This window comes from Elgaria multicarinata, chromosome 4, assembly GCF_023053635.1.
Source record: "Elgaria multicarinata webbii isolate HBS135686 ecotype San Diego chromosome 4, rElgMul1.1.pri, whole genome shotgun sequence".
NCBI lineage: Eukaryota > Metazoa > Chordata > Lepidosauria > Squamata > Anguidae > Elgaria > Elgaria multicarinata.
In genome coordinates, this window is record NC_086174.1 from 15,321,366 (window position 1) to 15,343,830 (window position 22,465).

General features: G+C 41.4%; 2 protein-coding genes across 4 annotated transcripts in view; one reads left to right on the forward strand and one right to left on the reverse strand.

Annotated features, from left to right (window-relative positions):
- ASB3 (ankyrin repeat and SOCS box containing 3) overlaps positions 1-22,465 on the forward strand; it is a 78,247-nt gene that overhangs the window by 8,322 nt on the left and 47,460 nt on the right. For both annotated transcript variants that reach the window (XM_063123830.1, XM_063123829.1), the window contains one exon: positions 20,217-20,422. In XM_063123830.1, the coding sequence (XP_062979900.1) occupies positions 20,227-20,422 (196 nt within the window). In that variant the 5' untranslated portion in view covers positions 20,217-20,226. The remainder of the gene's footprint in view (positions 1-20,216; positions 20,423-22,465) is intronic.
- CHAC2 (ChaC glutathione specific gamma-glutamylcyclotransferase 2) lies at positions 670-17,751 on the reverse strand. Of its 2 annotated transcripts, XM_063123827.1 has the most exons (3): positions 17,566-17,751; positions 7,833-7,868; positions 670-4,119 (listed from the first exon to the last, which is right to left on the reverse strand). In XM_063123827.1, the coding sequence occupies exons 1-3, from the start codon at positions 17,698-17,700 to the stop codon at positions 3,733-3,735; spliced, it is 558 nt and encodes a 185-aa protein (XP_062979897.1). In that variant the 5' UTR covers positions 17,701-17,751; the 3' UTR covers positions 670-3,732. The 2 variants fall into 2 exon arrangements, with proteins under 2 accessions (XP_062979897.1, XP_062979898.1); XM_063123828.1 differs by lacking the exon at positions 7,833-7,868.

Consider the following 22,465-nt stretch of genomic DNA (forward strand, 5'->3'; position numbering starts at 1 on the left):
AACAACAACCCACAATCCCAGAAGCAATCTTATAGCGGCACTCCCTCCTTTAGCTGCTCTTGCCAGGGAAGTCAGTAGCCAGTGGGAAAAGTCAACTCAACGCAATGGAAAACTCCACAGAGCCCTCCACACAATGGCTGTGCAGGAACTCTCCTCTGCACAGCGTGGAGTTTTCTAAAACAAACCACCATTTCGTGGTTTTCCTTCCAAACTACGTATTGTAAAACTACGTATGTAAAAATTCCACTTTGGCGTTCTAAAACCACAGTTGAGAAATGTGTTTTCTGAACTGAACCTATCAGTTGATGTAGTTGCCATGATAAATATATCTGAACTAGTCCCAAGTCAGGCTAAGTAATTTATTTATTTATTACATTTTTATAGCGCCCAATAGCCGAAGCTCTCTGGGGAGTTCAGAGTAAGTATCGGTGCCCTTCTTCTCACAAGGGCTAGTTGGTTGGATCCTTGTCAGTGAAACTGAATTAAGGTGATATCCTACTCCTATAGAAATCAGTGGCAAACCCCACCCCCCAATTTAATGGTGAAGGATTGTAGCCTTAGTAGATAAGAATTAATTTATAATAACTTCTAATGCAAGTGGTTTTATTATGACTGAAGTAATTCTTCAACATCACCTTACTTCGCCTGTAAAAGATTTTTTCATGTAACTTGAAGAAGCAATTTATGGTCTGTAGAAGAGATCCATCCCGCCGCCCCGAAACACACACATTCCCCCCACCCTCAGACAGTTGAACGCAGGTGTCCTCTCTAATAAATGAGAGAGTTCAGTAGACCATTTACACATAACTGATAAAAAAGGAAAATAGACGTGGTTTATGAACACAAAACATAAATAATTGTTCTGTTACTGATGCAAAGTCGTACAGGCTTCAGTGTAAACAGCAGACACAAATACAGAGCCATTTTTTGCTATATGAGAATGGGATAGCACTTGACATGCTAAAGAGAACCTTTTAATATATTAAAATACAAAAATATGCTTTAGTTGAAGGCTTAAAAGAAAATAACTTAAACTCTGAGAAGCAAGAAAATTCACAGTTGGGACGGAAACTCCTTCTGTTAATCTACTGTAATGAGGCTATCATTTACCCCCTGGAGAAGTTAATACAGTGGCCATCCATTTTGAGGGGAGTTGCGCAGACGAAGGATGGTAGATGGAGTAGAAGTTTCAGAAGTGCCTAAATGATTGCTGAGGTTAAGTCCCAGTAACTTGCTATGCAACTTTCAACTCAACTCTAAACACAATATTCTGGATCCAAAGAGGTACTTTAGGCCAGGGGTGGACAGATGGTAGATCTCCAGATATTTTGGACTTCAATTCCCAGAAGCCTTTACCAGCACTGCCAATGGTCAGGAATGTTGGAAGTTGAAGTCCAGAACATCTGGAGATCTACTTTCTTCCCTCCTTTGCTTTAGGCTAACCCAACAACTTGTGCTCACTCAGTGGGAATGTTGACTTTGGCTCTGAAACCAATTCCCATGTTTGCAACTTCTCATGGTTTCAAAAGTATTTTGTTACCCGTAGGGGTGGGTGGGGGCGCTCTTCAAGAAACAAAAGTTCAAAGCACCGCTGGGTGCACAGAACTGAGCAGATCTTTGCAGCTTACCAATAAACCAGCTTTAATCTTCAAAGAGTTCATTCTACAGTGTTCCTTCTCAAGTCTCTGGCCTCATGCAGATGTAACACTGCTGATCTCTTATCTATTGTTAAAATATTGGGAGTGGGCTGTGACCTCATGCACTTATTTCCTTCCTTCACTTGCCAGCTTTAGCCATAGTTCAGCATTACGTAGAATTGCAACTGTAGGGGATGCTGCCCAGACGTCTCATATTAACAATTAACATTAGCAAATTTTGGTTAGGAGAAGATATAGTTCGCGTCAGCTAGAGTTTGTATTCATGCATATGTAATGCAAAGCCATGATTAAGCTGACTAGTGAAGGTAGCCAGGCTCAGGGAAAGTTCAAAATATGAGCCACTCTCATCCCAAAAGCCTTACCCCACTGCAGGTCAGACCTGGATGCCTCCAAGTTCAGGTCTGGATTACAATAGCATTCACCTCTTCTCCAACTGCTAACCAACCCTCCACTCCTTCTGCAAGCAAAACTCCCCAATACCTTTAAGAAGGTGGTGGTGGGGAGAGTACCAGTAGAGAGAAGAGCGCCTTTGGAGATGCTTTGCTAGGCTTCTCTTTAGACAGAAATGACATTCCAGAGCATTTACTGCCAGGGAATATGGGATTCAATTTCATCTGCCTTCCAATTCAAAGTGGCGACCCTCTTCCACTTTGCAAAGGGAACCATTTGTGTGTGTGCCTGACAAGAAATGCCAGGGACTGGCGGTGGGGGTTGCAATATAATCCACTCATTTTTCCAAGCTCTTGGAAGTTGAGGTGAGCCAAGGGGAGTTTGTCCATCACTAAAGCCAACGAAGAAGCCAGGAATTCATGACACAGAGGGAAAGAAGAGGGGACTCCTGATCTCTTAACAGTGCTGGAGATCAGAAGCAGGCTGTGGTCTTGCACACTTGTCATGTGTGCACTTAGACAGTGGAATTAGTCTGAAGCAAACAGTTACAAAAACTGCATAATTCAGTGCTTGATCCCACTGCTGCTTTGGTAGTAGAAAACTTTGAGGACTGGGCTACTATGAAGTTTCATTCATGAAGCTTAAAGTCACCAGGATAGGTCCAAAGTAGATCTCAACATTGTGGTCATTTGTTATCAGCTCACTTCAATATTTTTTGAACATATTATGCCTGGTGATTTAAGAATGGGAGTTTCTGAACGTTCTTGCTATTGTAGATACAAGTCATATCCCTAATTATAACTTCTTTTAAAAAAAAAAGTGATAAAAATGTAAGGCACCAATATGGTATGTGTTACTTATTGCTTCTGAAGATCTTGGCACTGAAGTTTCCTTCATGTATAACTATTTGCTCATCTTATTAAAGGGCAAATAGTTCTATAGATGTATAATCACTAAGTCCATGGAGTTGAACTAAATGATGAATACCCTGTCATGAGTGGTTTCTAAAACATATCTAATGTAGCCGTAAAAAGAGCCCAGTCCTGGCATAGGAATAATTGCCACTTACAGCTCAGCCATGTGCATCTTTACATTGAATACTACTGAATTTACTTTCATGGGACTTATTCCCACCAAATAAATGTATGTAGGATTTCCGTGTTGATGCTATACCCCACAAGCCCCATTGGGACTACAAGTGTGATTGAGGCCTAAGTTGCCACGTACAGCTCAATCCTATGCATGTATACCACCAGAAGAAAGTCTCACTTTGTTCAAGGGGACTTACCTCTGAGTAAGTATGCATAGTCTATCCATAGTCTGCATCCATAGTCTGTGTGCAGGATCTAGTCCAAAACTACATTTTTAAAAGGAAAAAAATTCTAACTTAAAAGCAAAGTTTTCCCTCAAACCTAAATCTGGTCTAAATTATTTCTTCATATTTGAGAAATGGAGAAAAAAGCATTCTTTAAATTTTTTACCAAAATTCAAAGCTCCTCCTCCCTTAAACTCCTGAAGACATAGCTTTAAACATAATTTTCTACTGATCAATATCAGTAGTGCCCTGAATGAAACATGAAAATTAATATCTTAAAGTCCAGGTGAAACATCAAGTTATACACTTGTCGGCAATAAAACCGTTATTCTGAAGATGAAGAGACTGTTTGAAACCACAAGGTGATTTTTATATGGAATTAAGATTTTTTTGTTCCTGTTCCAAGAGTTTCTTTACTAATTTCTCTAAAGTAAAAAGATGTTCATCTACATCTTCTGGTACAAGATCCCTGAGGGAGTTGCAGAGTTCAAACAAGTATTCTGTATTTCTTCCACTGGGACCAACTGCATTAAAGATCTGTTGGGCAATTTCTTCTAGAGGTGCTGGTCCGAGGTAATTAGGATTTTCACAGGTTCCAATATATAACAGCACATCAAACGGCTCCACTGAAGGATCTTTGGGATAGAAAATGACAGTTGTAGTCCTGTAGCCACCTTTCTCTCGGAAATCAAGATACGCTTTTACTTCACCTTCTTGTCCTAGTGGCAATTTATAGGCAACACCCCACACGCAGCCCTGTTGGAAAACACAACCAGAATGGTAAAACATACTTTGCTTTAAAGTTTGCTTTAAACTTTTAAAGGATTGTAGAGAGGCTTATTCTATATTTAGCCCATCTTTCGTCTCTGTAGCTTTCTCATCAACTGGAAATCTATCTGCATTAAGGCTGGAACTATATGTTCTCAAATCAATGTATCCTGGGTAATGCTACGTGTGGGGCGTGCGAGGCATTTCTAGACGGTTAGTAGCAGAAAGGAGAGGAAAATCCACAAGCCTTTGGCAACCTCCCCTCAACCTGCTTTTCTTCCCTGGCAGGATTATTTCTAGTCTGAGTTTAGCTGGGGGGTGGGGGTGGGAATAACCAGACTGGGTTGCGGAGGAAGGTTAAGTATCCTCCTCTCACCTAATTTTAATGATTCTCCTCTGCAGCTACCTCAACTCCAACTAGTGTTTTGGAACCCTATATTTATCTTGTGTGTCTGTTTTAGGCTAGAACAAGATGTTACATGTATAAATTACATATTCAATGTTATGTTTACCTTCTGGAAGGTTATATAATGCTTATTAAACATTAGAAAGCACACTTTTCTCGTTTGTCAGTCTTCTTAAACTAACATACCAGGATATAACTCTGTACAGGTACTCTTAGAACAAGCAGGGTTTTGTTAGATTAGTGCTATTTAAAATGCAACCTAAGGTAAGAAAATTGCTAGTTAGTATTTTATAATTACTTTCACTTCAATTAAGTATTGAAGATTGTTAGGGTATAAGTTTAAAAGATGTTGTTTGCATTGATCTGAATCTCTTTTTTTACAGTAGAAATGCAGGAGACAGAGAAAAAAAACGCACAAGCTGAACCATTATTTGCTTATAGAGGACTCTGTTAGCATAATAATGGGGTCCAACTGCACAGCAATGTGAAAAAACTTACCAGAAAGGTACAGAAAAGTCACAATGACAGTCACAGTGCTGCATTTTGCTGGCCTTGTCAAGTACAAAAATGGTTGAGGTCTATGGCTGTTATTAACTTGATCTCAATTCAGTGTTAGCACTATAGGGAAAATACGAACGTTTCAAGTAGTTTTCCCTGATCAAACAGGAAATTCCATGTTTTAGTTTCACTCAAAGGTACTTTAATGGCATATACAAATTGGTGGAATCACTGTGAACAGTGAAACTGGGAAAATAGAGAAGAGCAAGAATAATGATCAGAATTATGCAACACCCTCTATTTTAGGGCAGGCGAAGATGATTAGGAGTCTGTTCAAATTGGGATAGGATTAAAACATATGCTGAAATGTCAACTACAGCGATACAATTTATTTCACACCCTTTGAGTGTTCAGGGTGCTTCGCATACCTTCTCAGTAACCATTACAACAATCCTTTAAGATAGGCCAACATTTATCTCCATATTGCAGATGGAGAGTGGGTAGAGACTGAGGCCATAGCTAGACCAGCCCTATATCCTGGGATCGTCCTGGAATCATCCCTGTGCATCCAAATGACATGCAGGGGATCCCGGAAGCAGGCAGGGATGACCCCTCCATTTGCCTAGGATAATCCTTAGGTCTAGCTAAGGCCTGAGACTAAAATAGGGGCTAATTTAAGTACCCCGTGTGAGTTCATGACTGATTTGACTTTTGAACTGGGAACTTCAAGACTCCCATTACAGCATGATGCTAGACATATTTACTGGAATAAGTAGCACCAAGTTCAGTGGCACTTGCTCCCAAGCATCCTTAAGATTGCACTTGAGCTACTGCATTACACCTGTTCTGAGCAGGTCATGGGATGGGGCCAGTTCACCTTTTATCAGCTTAGGCTGATATACCAACTACGCTCTTATCTGGACAGAGATAGCCTAGCTACAGTTATCCATGCTCTGATAACCTCTCGTTTGGATTACTGCAATGCGTTATACGTCGGCTTGCCTTTGAAAACGGTCCGGAAACTTCAACTGGTACAAAACAGGGCAGCACGGTTACTAACAGGGACTGGCCAACGAGACCACATCACGCCAGTCCTTTTCCAGCTTCATTGGCTGCCAATCCAGGTCCGGGCCCGATTCAAAGTGCTGGTATTAACATTTAAAGCCCTAAATGGCTTGGGGCCAGGCTATCTGAAGGAACGCCTCCTCCCATATGTACCTGCCTGGACCCTAAGGTCATCCTCAGGGGTCCTTCTCCGCGAGCCCCTGCCAAAGGAAATGAGGCAGGTGGCTACCAGGAGGAGGGCCTTCTCTGCTGTGGCACCCCGGCTGTGGAATGAGCTCCCTAAGGAGGTTCGCTTGGCACCTACATTATATGCTTTTAGACGCCAGGTGAAGACCTTTTTATTCTCCCAGCATTTTAACAGCCTATAAATAAATTTTAATTTGGTGTTTTAAATTTGTAATTTTGCATTGCTGCTGTTTTTATCTGGCTGAGATTTATATTGTATTTTATATTGTGGTTTTATACTGTTGTTTTACACTTTGAATGGTTTTAACTTTTGTGAACCGCCCAGAGCGCTTCGGCTATTGGGCGGTATAGAAATGTAATAAATATATAAATAAATAAATATATCATACTCCAAGCAGAGAGTACTCACTCTTAACTATTATTCTACTACCAGAAGTAGTAGTGGCTAAGAGTACCTTAAAGCACCATGCAAATTTACAAAAAGTATAAAAATGAATGTTTATTAGGTAAAAAGGTTAAGGATGCTAGACAGATAGGGGAAGAGTTTACAATGAAAACATACATAACCACTATAGAGCATATTGGAATTATGAATCTCAAAGTATATGTTCTTTTTTTTAGAAATGGGATGGAAAATGCCCTTAATCAGCAGGCCAGAGGAGAGAACAGATTATCATTTTAACAACCTTCTATATTATTATAGTTCATGAGCCTGTATCAAAATACTTGCATCATAAGGTACAAAAAGTTTGACTACTGTATATGGACATCTTACAAAAACTGCCAGTCTTATGCCCAACTGTTGGGGAATTTAGAGGATAGGAGCTTCCCAACCCCCTTTTTTGGGGGCCAATCATTACATCATAAGGTACATAGATGAAACAATCAGCATCTATTTGGGAAAAATGTTGGTCATAATGTTGGTCTGGATAAAAGTTGAATTAAGGTAGGGGGATGAAAGCTTCAGTATAGGAAACAAATAGAAGAGAGACACGCAAAGGTACGCAGGAACCAGTTTGTTTGAGCCCAATATGTTGTGACTCAAGAGACTCCTCTTCAACAGCAACTGAACTAGTTTCTTCTGATGAATGGCTTAAACAGTCTTGTACATGATTGTAGAAGACTGTTTAAGCCATTCATCAGAAGAAACTAGTTCAACTGCTCCTGAAGAAGCATCTCTTGACTCACAAAATAATGGGCTCGAATAAACTGGTTCCTCTGTATCTGCGAGGATCCCATATATGTTCCTTTGGATAAAAACGGATAACTTTATTAATAGCAAAATCTTATGCACACCTACCTGGGGGTAAGTCCTAGTGGACACAGTGAGACACAACATCTGAGTAAATATGCATATGATTTTCCTGTGTTTCACTGGGTCCACTAGGACTTATCCCCAGGTAGGTGTGCATAGGACTGCAGCCTAAGTTGCTAGCCTTTTCTATATTTTAAAATTAAGGAAATATAGCTTTGTGCTACTATCAATCTGCTTTAAATTCTTCAGGACAATGTATATGTAAAGAGCATATAAAAACAACTACTGTACCTCAGGATCTTCAATTAGTGTCACAACTCTTCCAGGCTAAAATTAAAAGAAATATCACTATTTCAGCAAAAGGTTTTATTATCGAATCAATAGCAAAATTGGATTTAAGATGAGGACCACAAGACCATCAAACATATACATTTCATTTGGAAGAGTGTGAATTTTATTGATTTGCCTGTGATCATGTGTTTGCTCTGTGAAGGAGATGACATTTGATAAGAATACAGCAGCTTGTATCAAATCCATTTTAAAACGTTGTTGGCTTAATGAACAAACCAGATAATTGCAAACCAGATAACGGCACAGCCTAGTTGAGGGCTGAACCTTTACTATATTATTATTTATTTATTTATTTATTTATATAGCACCATCAATGTACATGGTGCTGTACAGAGTAAAACAATAAATAGCAGGACCCTGCCGCATAGGCTTACATTCTAATAAAGTCATAATAAAACAATAAGGAGGGGAAGAGAATGCACCAAACAGGCAGTATAAGAGTCAGAACAAAATCAAGTTTTAAAAGCTTTAGGGAAAAGAAAAGTTTTTAGCTGAGCTTTAAAAGCTGCGATTGAACTTGTAGTTCTCAAATGTTCTGGAAGAGCGTTCCAGTGTATTACATAACACTGGTCAAAAAATTGTCTGTTGGGATCAGTGCAGATATAGTGCTACCCAAATTTTAACTGTGAGCTAATGACTGAGCGATTGCATCCTCCCTCCCAATTCTGGATTGGACTGCATTTGACCATTTTAAGTAAAGATAACAGCTGGTATCGTGTATTGGTTATAATGTCATACATATAATAAGGGTACTGATAAGGAGTTCCTATTCTGGATTAGAATGATCAGGCCTACCTATGAATCACAGTGGTGGAAATTGGAAGAGCATGCACAGTCCCATAGCCAATTCCTGATTGCTTAAACCTTTGTTTTTGTCTGGCCTACCTTTACCTGTTGCAAATGTGGAAGAGTTGGGCCAGGTAGCAACTGATTAGCTTCCACTGCTCATTTGCTGCAGCATGGCAGGGACTAGAAGGGGTTAATGTAAGTGTAAAAGGATGCATTTTGGGGTAAAATCCTTCACATAGATACTGATGGAGTCTAAGCTAGTGGTGACTGAACAGGAAAGGGATCTTGGGGTTTTGATGGATAACTCAATGAAAACGTTGACCCAGTGCACACCGGGTGAGGAAAGAGGTGAATTCCATGTTGGGGATCAATAGGAAAGGGAATGAAAATAAAATTGCCAATACTGAAATGCCTTTATAAAAGTCCGTGGTGTGACCATACTTGGAATACTGTGTACAATTTTGTTTCCATACCTCAGAAAGGATATTGGTGCCAACATTGATTGCATTTCGACGCCAAGTAAAAACATGGCTTTTTAACAAAGCCTTTGATGGTTAAACTCACTGGCACATTGTTTTAACTGCATCTATTGCTTTTAAATTATATATTGTTTTAACTTGGATTATGGTTTAATTTGTTTTTAACTGTGTATATTTATTGTTTTATACTGTATGTTTTTATCTGTACCCTGAGATCTTAGTGATATAGGGCGGGATATAAATATTTTAAATAAAATAAATATTGTAAAGCCAAAAAAGGTGCAGAAAAGGGCAGCCTAAATGAAAAGTGATCTGGGACAATTCCCCAATGAGGAAAAGTTAGGTGTAGGGCTATTTAGTTTAGAAAAAGATGAGTAAGTGAAGGGCACAATAGATGCATCAAATTATGCATGCTATGGAGAGAGAAAAGTGAACTTTTTTGTAATATTAAAACCCAGAGTCATCCAATGGAGTTGAATGATGGGTGATTCAGTACAGACAAAGAGGAAGTACTTTTTCACACAGCACATACTTAAATTATGGGATTTGTTATCGCAAAATGTTGTGATGGTCATTAACGTAACCTTAAAAGGGGATTAGACAAGCTCATAGATAATAAGGCTGTCAATGCCTTCTAGTCAGATGGCTATATACCACTGAGACGGATGGTAGGTGTTGGCTTCTAACATTTCTTCAACTGACTGGCTCCTATAGTTACTATATAAAGCAAGGCAAGGGTTCAATGGGAAGAGTCAGAGAAAAAAGATTTTGCTTTGATATTTCCAGTGGTCTCCGAAGTGTCTTTGAGCACTGCTTCTGTCACTTGCAGTTTAAAGAAGAGAAGCAGCAGAAAGTGGCTGAACTACTGTGCCTGCAATATTGGGAAGGTCAGTGGCCAAGTATGAATTTCTGAGAAGGCAGTGAGAGCTTGGACATAACCTTCAGCTGTAGCATTTTGACCAATATTTGCCCTGTGATAGGTGTTAAAAACACACACCATGTAAGTGTCTGCAGCCAGATCTGTAAACATTTTCAATCTTAATATTTGGATAAAGGTCTGTTTAGTCCTATTGTCTTCAGTGGATCGAAAAGTCTTGAAACTAACATTTAATAACTGCCAGACACATCACATTATTCACAGTAAATTATTACTTGCTGTTCTGTAATTTTGAGTCCAGAAACATGCAGATTCCTGAGTGCCCTAGTTTACACCCCCCTCCCCCCGGTTTTTAACCCTTATGATCATGAAGATATGTTTGAAAGTGGCTGGGCACTTGTTGAAATCTCAGAAGTGACTGAATACAATTTCCAGAGATGGTAGTTTTTCAGTGTCTTGCATAGCATTTTGCCCTGCCCCATGACTATCAAAACCAGAATAAATTCTCTAAAATGGTAAACATTGTAGAACTGTATATACAAAATTAAATTATGTAAATGGCATAATTTAGACAAGTTATGGAATTCACCTTTTCTTGGAGCAGAATTGAGATGCCTTTTACACTCCGCGTCCTATGTAGCCCACGCTAAGAAGTAAAATTCTGCATCCAAGCAGTGAAACCAGTATGTTGAAATTTGCCTTTAGGTTCAGAAACCCAATAAGCTTTTTTAATGGGAGGGCCCTGCTTCCTATTTAACCTTCGTGTTTGCAACCATGTTATTTAAAATTGCGGTGCTTAAAGTCAGTTAAGCATTGTAACTGTGAGTACACAATTGTGAGTGCTGTTCGTAATTTTTTACAGGAAAGCGGTTGCTTCTGTCATAGGTAAAAACACTTTGTTCCACTGGTAGTAAATACAAGGAGTTGCAACACTCTGCCATCTATTTTCACTTGTTGCACAGTTGTTATCCCCATTTCATGTGTCGTCTTGGCTCCATGTGTGGAGGAGACTCCACAAGTACAGCGAGCTTCCCCTTCAGACCTTTACTCACTGTGCAGTTTCAGGATGGGGTGAAAATGCAGATCTGCTTCCTCTAAATCATGTGGAGCCCTTTCATACAGTTAATGTGCCCAAGGAGGTTTTTGTCTGACGTTTTTTAAGGAGGGGGCAATTCAGGTCCTCCTGGGTCCCAGCCTGGCCCTCTGAGGTGCCCCAAAAGGCCCTAGCCCCATGTTCATGTCTGGCTGTACTTCCTTGTCCCCTAACCACTTATCATTTAGTATTTCCTGGCTTTTGTGCAGGTTTTTCACCCATTCTAAGAGGTTGAAATGCCTCTGCTGTGGTTGAGTTCCTGGCACTACAGTATGCTGGCATTTTTTTTAGTTTTGGTGCCCACTTCTTTTTTGCCTTGGCCCCATCCCCAACTGGAATTCAGCCTCTGAGAGCTCTGAAACTGGATTCATCCCTTGAGCTGAAAGAAGTTGCCCATCCCTGTCTATTTTAAAGTATGTTATTGAAGATTCTTTGGAAGCTTTGGGTAGTACAGAATGCTGCTGCTCACCCACTAGCTAGAGCAGTGGACTTTGACTGGTCCAGACTCAAGACCCACCTCGGACCCCCAACTTGCAACGTGGGACCCACTCTCACAATTGCCCAACATGGCGGCAACAGCTTTGCCGTGACCCAGCTGGACTGATCTTGTGACTCACTTTTGGGTCGTGACCCACCAGTTGAAGACCACTGACCTAGAGCGTAGAGGGGAGACCCTATCATTCCACTTTTGATTCTGCAGTTTGCTTCCAGGCCCAATTCATGGTGCTGGGTCTTGCATATCTCGGGCAGCACCCAGTCGTATAACATAGGCACAAAAAAAGGCCTGTTGTTCCCATATGTTTCTCCCCACCCACACAGTTCACTTGACATGTTCCATATTTCTTCTTTTACTGTAGTGAAATCTAAGAAGTTTCTGAGCATGGCTTCCTCTATTATGGAATGCCCTCTCCCAAGAGATTTGGCTGGAGCTTTCATTTTTATTGCTGTTTATAGCAGTTGAAATAATTTTTTCTAAGACTTTTGTGGGTGAACATGCCTCATTTATTTAAATTATTAGATGTGGTTTACATAAAATAATAAGCTTCGATAAGCCCGATCTTTTCACCCTCAGGGCAACTTGATTCTTGCGTAGCCCTAAAGAACAAGCTTTCGTCATTGCTGAGTGACGATGTGTTTAGTATTGGCGTTTTGATATCATTTTTTATTTTAATGTGTTAAATATTTTGCTGCATGTCACTTAAACCACTCAACTCTTGAGTGGAAAGACTCAACTGTTTCAACTAATGCTATGGAAGTTTTTACGTAAAACAGTCATGCAGTGAACACACAGAATTTAGTATCTTTAATATCAGAAGTTAGAAGGTCATGGTGAATGGAGACCTGAGTTCCTGTTGGCAGGCTGGAGTTTGACAAGTGGTTTCCAGATGCTTGATAAAATTCTGTGGGAATTATGGCATCTGTATTGTGTTTGGTTGGCAACAAGTTTTTCTGCATGTGGTTGGATGTGATTTTAGGAATGCATACGTATCTCTGACTTCGTTCACTGGTGGTGGGCACATGCACGTTCCTGGTACCTGGATCCCCTTCTCACCACACATAGGAGCTTAGCGCCTGCTGTCATGTCTGAACTGGTTGACAGAATTGGATTTATATAATTCTGTTGAGCTGATGTAACCTGATGTCTGAGAGTGTGAACTGGGAAGGTGCTATTGTGTCACCTTAATCAAGGACCTCACTAGGGGACTTAAGTGAACCGCCCAGAGAGCTCCGGCTATTGGGCAGTATAGAAATGTGATAAATAAATAAATAAATAAATAAATAAAATTAAGGCAAACCAATCTCTACTTCATAGTTATTATGCTGTTACTGTCTCTCCTGTCTCCTGAAGAACAGGGTCATTGACACTTTTAATGTACCTCAAATCCTAATTGACATCTGGCTCAATTTTAATTAAAGCAGCCAATTTCCCCCCCTAATTTATTTCAGTTCAGAAGAGTTTTTACCAGAGATGTCACTGAACTATCACTTAACGTATTTCTTCGATTGTAAGACACCATCGATTGCAAGATGCACACTAATTTCAGTACCACCAACAGAAAAAAAAAACCCTAAGACACACCCGCGATTCTAAGACGCACCCCATTTTTAGAGATGTTTATATTGGGAAAAAAAGTGTGTCTTAGAATCTAAGAAATAGGGTATGTGTTTTGTTCAGCCGATTTGACTTGAATGTTGTTCCTGTGTATTTTTCTCTTTGCTCTTTCATAATCTGTTGAACACTTTGGTATTAGTTTGAGTCAGATTGTAAATCTTAATCTTTGTTGTGACCTTGTTATTCCAAAACAAAAGGCAAAATAATACCTAAATAAATTATTATTTTTATTCTGATTTACAGAAGCTATTCTAGTGTTCTTCATGTTGAAATATCATGAGGGCCTTGGCAACAAGGGAGAGGGCCTTTTCAGTAGTGTCCTCCCAATTATGGAATGATAGCACCAACATTGTTATCTTTTCAGTGCCAAGTCAAGACTTTTCTCTTCTTCTGGCATTTAACAGCATATGTTGAGTTTTTAACTGACCCAGAATAGTTGTTTTAAATGGATATTGTATCTTTTTATGCTCTTTATGCTTTTAAATTTTTGTATATACAAAATTTAAAACCATAAAAAGCATAAAAACAGATTACATACAATTTTGTAATGGTCAGTGTTTTAATTTTTGTAAACTGCCCAGAGCGCTTTGGCTCTGGGGCGGCATATAAATGTAAATAATAATAATAATGAGAACATGCCTTTATAGGACTCCCAGAAGTCTATTTTAAGGGCATCAGGTTGAAGATGTGAATTTTGTATATGCCCTGAAAGATGAAAGCTCTTACAAATAACGACAATATTGTATATTTTCATTCTCAGAAGAACGCCAATTATTTCTAAGTGTTGCTTCATGTATGTTAACAGTCAGCTAAGTATTTCTGATGACTGAATAATTTGCCGCATATGCAGCTGTAAATAACATAGCCCTGCCCTGTCAATGCCATTCTCCTAGATTGCTCGATGTTTCCGAACCCCATTGTTTCCTTAGCTCAACAAATGCTATTTAGAATTATATAAGCTCTATAGTCCTTGTATAGTGAGGGGCACATCAGGTTTCAAAGTACTGTAAAATCTATTATTTTCATTCAGGTAGCTTTCAAAATGCACTTATCATGAAATAGGAATCACTACTGCTTGCTCTGTTTTTAAACAAAATCTCTAGGTTTTATTCTTACCCTAATGCAGACACAGTAACATTTCCTGATATACTCACTGTGGCATAGCACTAACTTAATCATATGCTTTTTTTTTGGGTAAAAAAATAATAATACTGTTCCTCTAATTGAGTTTTCCATAGCCACAGGTCAGTAGTTTGACTGGAATTCTTAAATGTCTCTTTCCTAGATTTCAAAAGGGCATGATGTCCATTCTAAGACTGAGCTTACTGTTTGTCCTTCATTTAAGCTATATTTTTTAAAATACGGGCATGTCCTAACAAAGTCTTGCACGCTTGACTATTTCTGACTATTTCTCCCTTAGAAGGACCCTCACAGAACAGCCCAAAGCTCCTTAAAACTCCCCAGAATTTAAAAGCCACTTAGGGTGCAGGAGTTGCTTTACAGAGAAGCTGCTATTTAAAAGTGTCTTCCACACAATCCTCAAGTTTCTTTTTGAATCAGGGGAATTCAAAGAGCAATTTGGAATAGGGGTACCTTCTGAGACCTTCTCAAAGGTTGGGAGTGCGCATGCTTCTTTCATCTGTGGCTGAAATCGTTAGGTAGAAGTTATTGCTAATAGCACACTCTAACTATCATACAGACATCAGCTACAATGGCCACATGTTACATAGATGTTTTTATGTTAATTTAATTTATTAATGGCTAATAAAACCCTTCTCTTTGAAGATAATGGTACAAACACTGATGTGGCTACAATCCTAAATCACTTGAGCATAAACAGACATGATTAGTAAAGTTTCTGCGTGCATAGAAAGAGGGATGATGCTTTCATAGGTCCAATGTTAGACAGATTGAAAAAGACGCTCTTTGAAGCTCTTCTGAGAAAATTGTTCACAAGTGATGTGGAGCGAGGGAGTCAAATTAGCAAATACCTCTAAATTATTCAGGATGGTGAAATCCCAAGCACATTGTGAAGAGCTCCAAAAGGATCTCTATAAATAAAAATGGGTGAATGGGAAACACACTGGTAAATAACCAATATAAAAGACAGTAATTCAGCAAATCCTAGTCACATATACTACTATCCAAGAAAGATCTTGGGGGCATATTGGAAACCTCATTGCAAATAACAGCACTCTATGTCAGGGTAGTGAAAATTGCAGATTTGGTGTAAGGAATTATTAGGAAAAGGACTGAAAATGAAACCGCAGATATCACAATGCTGTGTTACAAATCTTGTGTGATACAGCCACAATTCTATTAGTACCATCTCAAAATTGGTATCTCATCAAATTGCAGACGTTACAGAAAAGGGCAATGTGTGGTGTGAGTGAGTATGTTTACATAAGTGCTCAAGTAAGTGTGCACAGAATTGTGATCTAACATGATCATGGGGCTTTTTATTCCCTATGAAGAAAGGCTAAAGAAGTTAGAGCTTATGTTTAGAAAAAAACATGGGTTGCGGGGAGGAAGATATGATAGGAGCTTATGAAGAATGTGTAAAAGAGTATATAAAATACATTTTTTTCTTTCAAAGCTAGAAATTGGGATCCCCAAATTAAATTGATTTGTAGTTGGTTCAGCATTATTAACAAAACCATTAATGTTAAATGGAAAAAATATTCTTGGCATATAATATTGCACGATTTACTGTATTAATAATTGCATTTATGATATTATCAGGTAAATTAGTAACTTAGTTCAGCTATTTGGGCCAGTAGTCCCTGCGGATAAAATACAATCTGAGAGGATAGGAGATCTCATGCCTCCTCAAGAAGTCAAAGCCCCTACCTGAAATGAAAACAAAAGCAACATTGTCCCAGGCAGAAGAGTGGGAAAGCAAGTGAACAGGATGCGCTTTGAGGGTCTTGAAGGGAGAACTTTGGGGGGAAGAATTGTAGGATTGTTCTACTGGTCCCAAACAAATTTCAACAACCAGGGAAACCCATATACCTGCTTATGTCACTTGTTTTGATGGGGGGGGGAATGTATAGCCAGGGAGGCTCTTGCCATATCATACAATAGGAAGTATGGATCAATGACTAAGTACTGAGCTGTATGTTCCGAAGAATTGCTTGGGATGTATGTCCCTTCTGTGATTGTACCATTTTAGGAAGCTGGGTGGGTGGGGTGTTGCTTGCAGTGGAGGCTGGTGACTCTGATGTCTGTGGGGCAGTAAAGCCACTCGGGGTTTAAGTCAGAACTCTAAAGGAGCTATCCAAAGTGAAGCACTGACCTCGGAGCCACCAGCCTCCACTGGCAGCATCACTGACTGCTTCTCCATGTCAAAACATCCCTGCACGAAGATAGAAAACACGTACTTTGGGCAGTAACCTAGGCAAGAAACCTCCCTAAGATGGTAGCTTTCTAGTTGTAGGGAATTTTGGTGTGTATGTGTGTGTGGGGAGCAATCAAAAGTTGCAATTTCTCCTCACATTACAGTGTACCCTGTGATTCTTCCAAATGTGTAGGATCAGCCTCTCAGTGTTAGCACACAATGCGAGGAAGTCAGCCTTTTAGGTATATTTTTAACAGTACCCTGTTACATTAATCTTTAATCTATTTATCATGGAATAGCCAGATGTATTTTGTACAACTTCTGTGTCAATAGGCATTAGTGGCCAAGGGTGTGTAGCTTACATAAGAGTTGACCAGCTGTACTGCAGTGAAGTGAAGACATACAAGGAAGAACTAGCTTGGGCTCTCTGCCAGTACCCTAAAATGAGTCTTTCCTGAATTTAAGGAAAACGCTGTGGGCATTTTGTAGCCGTTATTGCACGGATAACTGCATCTAGTGCTTATCGCTCGGATTTGAAGATTGAAAAAGCCCGGTGTGTGTGTATGTGTATAGTTAAGGCAGGGAAGTGAGCCTGCCCGACGATGTGTGCATGCATTACCCGGGCAATGATAAGCGCTGGGGCTGTGCGTGTGAAAGCGCGCCTGGATTCTGGGGGCTTCGCAAACAGAGGCACCGTATGGTTCTTCTGTATCCCGGACAGTGGGGGGGGGGGGGACGACCCGCTTTGGCGGGGGCATGTTCATGCATCGATCTGGCGGGTGGGGTGGGGTGGGGGCATCTCTGCCACGGGATGGGTGATGGTGGTGTCATTTTTGCCGGCCACACAAAAACACCCCCCCCTCCCTCGTCCCTCGCCTTCCAGCCCCGTTCCATCCCCCCAGCGCTCGGTGGATCTGGGCCCTTCTCCCCAAAGGCGAGCGATGAGACGGACCGGAGCCTCCCCGCCTGCTCCCCGGCCTCTCACCTTGCCCGGCACTCCGCGGTGGTCCGTGCTGCCTTGCCAGAACCGCCGGCTGTACCCGGTGATGTATCCGACCATCTTGTCCTCATATGGGAAATCCACCTTCCAGATGAGGGAGCCGTAGCCAAACACCCACATGCTTCTCGCCCCGTCGCGCTCTGCTCCGCTCTCCCGGGAACAGCGAGGCTGGAGGGGGCGGCCCCGGGGGCTGCTGGAGCGCTCCATGCTCGCCCCTCCGGCTCTCGCTCAGCAAGGCACGCTGGGGCTTGTAGTGCGCGCCGGCGGCCGAAGCCAGAGAGAGCCTCGGGCTCGGGGCACCTGCTCTCCCGGAGCCGCCTCGGGCTCCTCCTCCTAGCAGCAGGCGAGGGCTGGGTCAGCGGCGATGCTGGCTTCTCGCCCTATACCTGGCTTGAACTACACCTCCCGGCATCCTTTGCTGTGCCAAGACCGGCGGGAGTGCGGGGTGGGGGAGCGCTGGGCTTCACGTGGCTGCTGCTGGTTCTCTCTCTTTTCCTCCTGCCGCTTTGGAGGAGAGGCGATCTCTTCTCGGAGGGTGGCAAGGTGAGCCGGGGGAGCTTTCCCTGGGCAGCAGGATGCCACTTCCCGAGCCATGGCACCGCCTCTGGTGCGGGGACGCGCAGGGCGGGGCAAGCCAGCAAGAGCCCTCCTTTCTCTTGCTCATCTTCCCTTTCGCAGGGGCAGAAAAACGTGAGACCAGGCTCGCTGTGCCTCTTCCCCTCTCTCTTGAGGCGGTGCAGCCGAGAAGATGGACCAGGGCAGGCGCACCTGCCTCATCCTTTTCGCTTGGCTAGGTCCGGATCTTGGGGCCAAAGACTAGGACCCTATTACCCCGACCCCAAATGACCACCCAGCAGCTGGCGATGAGGGTCTCGGGGCAGCAGAAGCCAGCTCCCTTCTATATTCCTTTAGGGATGCTGCTGCTACGATGTGAGTGAGCTGAGAATCTATCATCACCATCATAGTTGGCAAACAGGTTAGGGCGCAATCCTCTGCACACTTTAGACCAATAAATAAATAAATTTAAAAGGCCTACAACTCCAATGTCTGGCTGGGGAATATTGGTTATTGTAGGACGTTTTTCTGTCTAAAGGTGTATGTACTTTTGCAAGAATTTCCTTTAAAAAAAAGCATGGAGGGAAGTCTTGTTTCTTTCAACAAGCTGTGGTCTAGTCCTCATAATGTTTAGGATCCATCATCAGTTCACTTTCCTGGGAGTAACTGCCACTGAACTCATTGGGGCTTGCTTCCAAGCAGGCTTGTGGAGGAGCACAATTTAAGTCTGCTTACGGTAGCAACCTTAACTTTCCTGTCCCCAATCTTAAGTGCATTTACTTGGAATTTCTGCCTCCACCGTCTTAAGTTGAGTTTACTTCTATGAGAAGAAAGAGGGTACAATGGACTATTCTGCCCACCCTCACCCTTTTGCTCTTGGAGGAGTGGCATGGACATTTTTCCAAAGGGGTTTTGTTTAATGGAGTTGCTTAAACAGAACTTTCTTCTTTTCAAGCACATGTTAGGCAGTTTTCCAAAGCCCCACCTCTTTCCGGAAAGCCCTTATGAGGAAGTGTAAATGTCTATAACAATTGCTGCTGACCTGGAGGTGTGGGATTGCTGGTTAAGTAGCTTAAAAAAACCCAGGCAACTTGTCTGTGCTTTAACGGCTCCTCATATGGCCTCTCCTCTCAGCGAATGGTTGGAAAAAAAATGATAGTGAAAATTTTGGCACAGCACTATGTGAAACAGTTGGCAGCAGCAACTGAAAAAAAAAGTGGTTTAAAAAAAAAAACAGCACAAAGTGTGCAGATGCTATCAACGTGTTAAAATCATGACAACTGAGATTGCAACTTATCCGTCATCAGTCAGCTTCCATTTTTGCTGATAGGGATCACGCTGCATTTTTAGGTGAACAGCATAGTATTACATGTCTTAATATAAGTGCAGTAGAAGATCATGACATTAAATCGCTACATCACAAGTTTTGTTAGTTTACGTTATTATTATATAATATGCTAAACTGGTATAAATATGTTATTCAATATTTTTACCTATATTTGGTCAGTTAAATGCCTAAACTTAACTGTGTGAAACAAAAATACTCTCACCCCCTACTACCAAAGAACACAATCCTATACCTGTCTACTCAGAATCCAGTCACACTGAGTTCAGTGAAGCTTACTCTCATGTAAGTGGTTATAGGATTGCAGTCTAAAGTATACTTATCTGGAAGTAGACCCTCTGAAATCAAAGGAACTTATTTCTGAGTAGATGTGACTAGATCAGGCTGTTAAGTCTTCAAACATTTTAATTTGTCAAGGATAATTGTAGAATTTCACATCTTTTTTATTTTTTTTATCCAGGGCATGGTCTATCAGCGACAGTTTTCAAACATCAAAGTATTTTGAAGTAAGGCTTCAAATGTCAACGAGATACAAAGCAATATCTTCATTATACATATAAGTTAATGTTCTTCAAATTAATTTATAAAGGAGGCTCCCATCAGATAAGTGTGACTGAGCAGATTTATACCCCACTGTATATTATTATCTTTGCTGAGATAACATATTCTTGACTTACTGATCTGCAATAAGTTCAAAGGACGTGTATTTTCGTTTTCTCCCTCCCTCTCTTGCTAGGTCTGTTGGAATGGATTTTACAGAAGCCTATTCTGACAGATGCTCCGCTGTTGGGCTTGCAGCTAGGGAAGGCAATGCCAAACTTCTGAAGAAGCTAATCAAGCGGGGATATAGCGTCGATGTTCCTGATAACAGAGGTTGGATGCCAATCCATGAAGCAGCATTTCACAATGCAAGCGAGTGTCTGAAACTCTTAATTCATGCAGGTAAGGAAATATGGGGTCTTGTATGAAAACACTACAATAACGCAAGGAAAGCCAGCTCCTGTATTGTTGGGGTGCACTCTATTCTCCAGTATTGGAGTTCAAAAGGGCCTAGAAAGTCAGCGTCTACACCAGGGGTTACTACCCCTTTTGAATCATAAGAACAGCCATGCTGCATCACACCATCTAGTCCAGTGCTCTGTTCACACTGTGGCCATGGCCAACCAGCTGTCAGTCAGGTACCAACAAAGCAGGACATGGTGCAACAGCACCCTCCCACCCATGTTCCCCACCAATTGGTGCACACAGGCTTACTGCCTCGGCTACTGGAGGTGGGGAATTCTATACAACTTGGGACTAGGATACCTGAGAGAGCGCCTTCTCCCCTACCAACCTGCCCAGTCACTAAGGTCATCTGAGGGCATGTTCCTGGTGGTTCCACATAGACCCATCCTCCGATTGGAGACCACCAGGGGAAGAACTTTCAGTGTCGTGGCCCCCCTGCTGTGGAATTACCTGCCTCTGGAGGTCAGGCAGGCACCAACTTTGTATTCATTTCGGCGCCTCCTGAAAACGTCATTATTCCAGGAAGCCTTCCCTTAATGACCAGCCACGGTTCATGATTCACTTTTCATTTTGCTTCTTTTAAAAATCTATTTTAAGTTGTTTTATTTTGTTTTTATAAATACTTTTTGATTCATGCAAAGCAAAAACAATTAAAATTACAATATAACTGCAACCTAAAATCAGCCCTTAATACGTAAGAAACTACCTTTTCTTATGGTTTGCCTCCTATCTTGCAGGTCGCTCGTTTAGCGTGTGTGCTAACTCTTCTTCTAACCCTTCAAGTTGGGGTGCCACAGGGCTCAGTACTTGGCTCTTTGTTGTTCTCTTTATACATGATATCTTTAGGTAATCTTATTCGCTCTCATGGCCTCCAATATCATCTGTATGCAGACGATACACAATTGTAGCTCTCTTCTCCTGAACTTTCTTCTGATGTTCAGGCTAGGATCTCAGCCTGGATGCTTCAGTGTCGTTTAAAACTAAACATGGCAAAAACAGTATTGCTTGTCTTCCCTCCTAAACTGTCCCCTCGCTCCTCATTCTTTGTTACTGTTAACAATGTCACACTTTATCCAGTGGAAGAAGCTTATAGTCTTGGCTTCATATTTGATTCTTCACTTTCCTTCTCCTCACATGTTGAGGCTGTAGCCAAGTCCTGCCGCTTTTTCCTACATAACATTGCCAGGATCCGTCCATTCTTATCTGTATCTTGTGCTAAGACTCTTGTACACGCTTTGGTTATCTCCCGTTTGGACTTTTGTAATGTTCTCTTGTAATGTTCTCTTCCTTCTGTTCATCTTTCCTCTTTGGTCTCTCTTCACCATTCTGCAGCCAAGATTATTTTCTTGGCTCGTTGCTTTGATCATGTTTCTCCTTTGTTGAAATCTCTCCATTGGCTTCCAATTCCTTATAGAATTCTATATAAGCTTCTTTTGCTGACATTTAAAGCATGCCATGGTCTTGCGCCTTCTTATCTCTACTCTCTCATTTCACTCTACCACCCCCCTCGTATCCTCCGTTCTTCAAATGCTATGTTGCTCTCCTGCCCAAGAGTTTCTATCTCTCTTGCCCGGCTTTGCCCATTCTCTTTGGCTCCCCCGTTTGCTTGGAATGCTCTTCCAGAGCATCTACGAACTACGAGTTCCATCTTAGATTTTAAAACGTGTTTGAAAACTCATCTGTTCTTCTTCGTGGTCTCTGTGCATCACACATATGGGCTCGGCGCCTGTGCGAAGCCCCTCTTCGGGAATTTTCTATAGCTAAAAGGCATTTTGGATGGGAAACCCTCCCCCTCCACTGCGCATGTGCAGGAGGGTTCCCGCCCAGAATCCCCAGTTCTTCTTCGACCGTCTTGCAGACAGCCTCGTCGGGAACAACGCTCTTCAAAAAACCACTATAGCTAAGACTTACCTTGTTTTTTCTTCCAGCTTTTCCTCATATATTCTCTTTTCCTCCTGTTCTCTATCTTTTTCTCCTAAA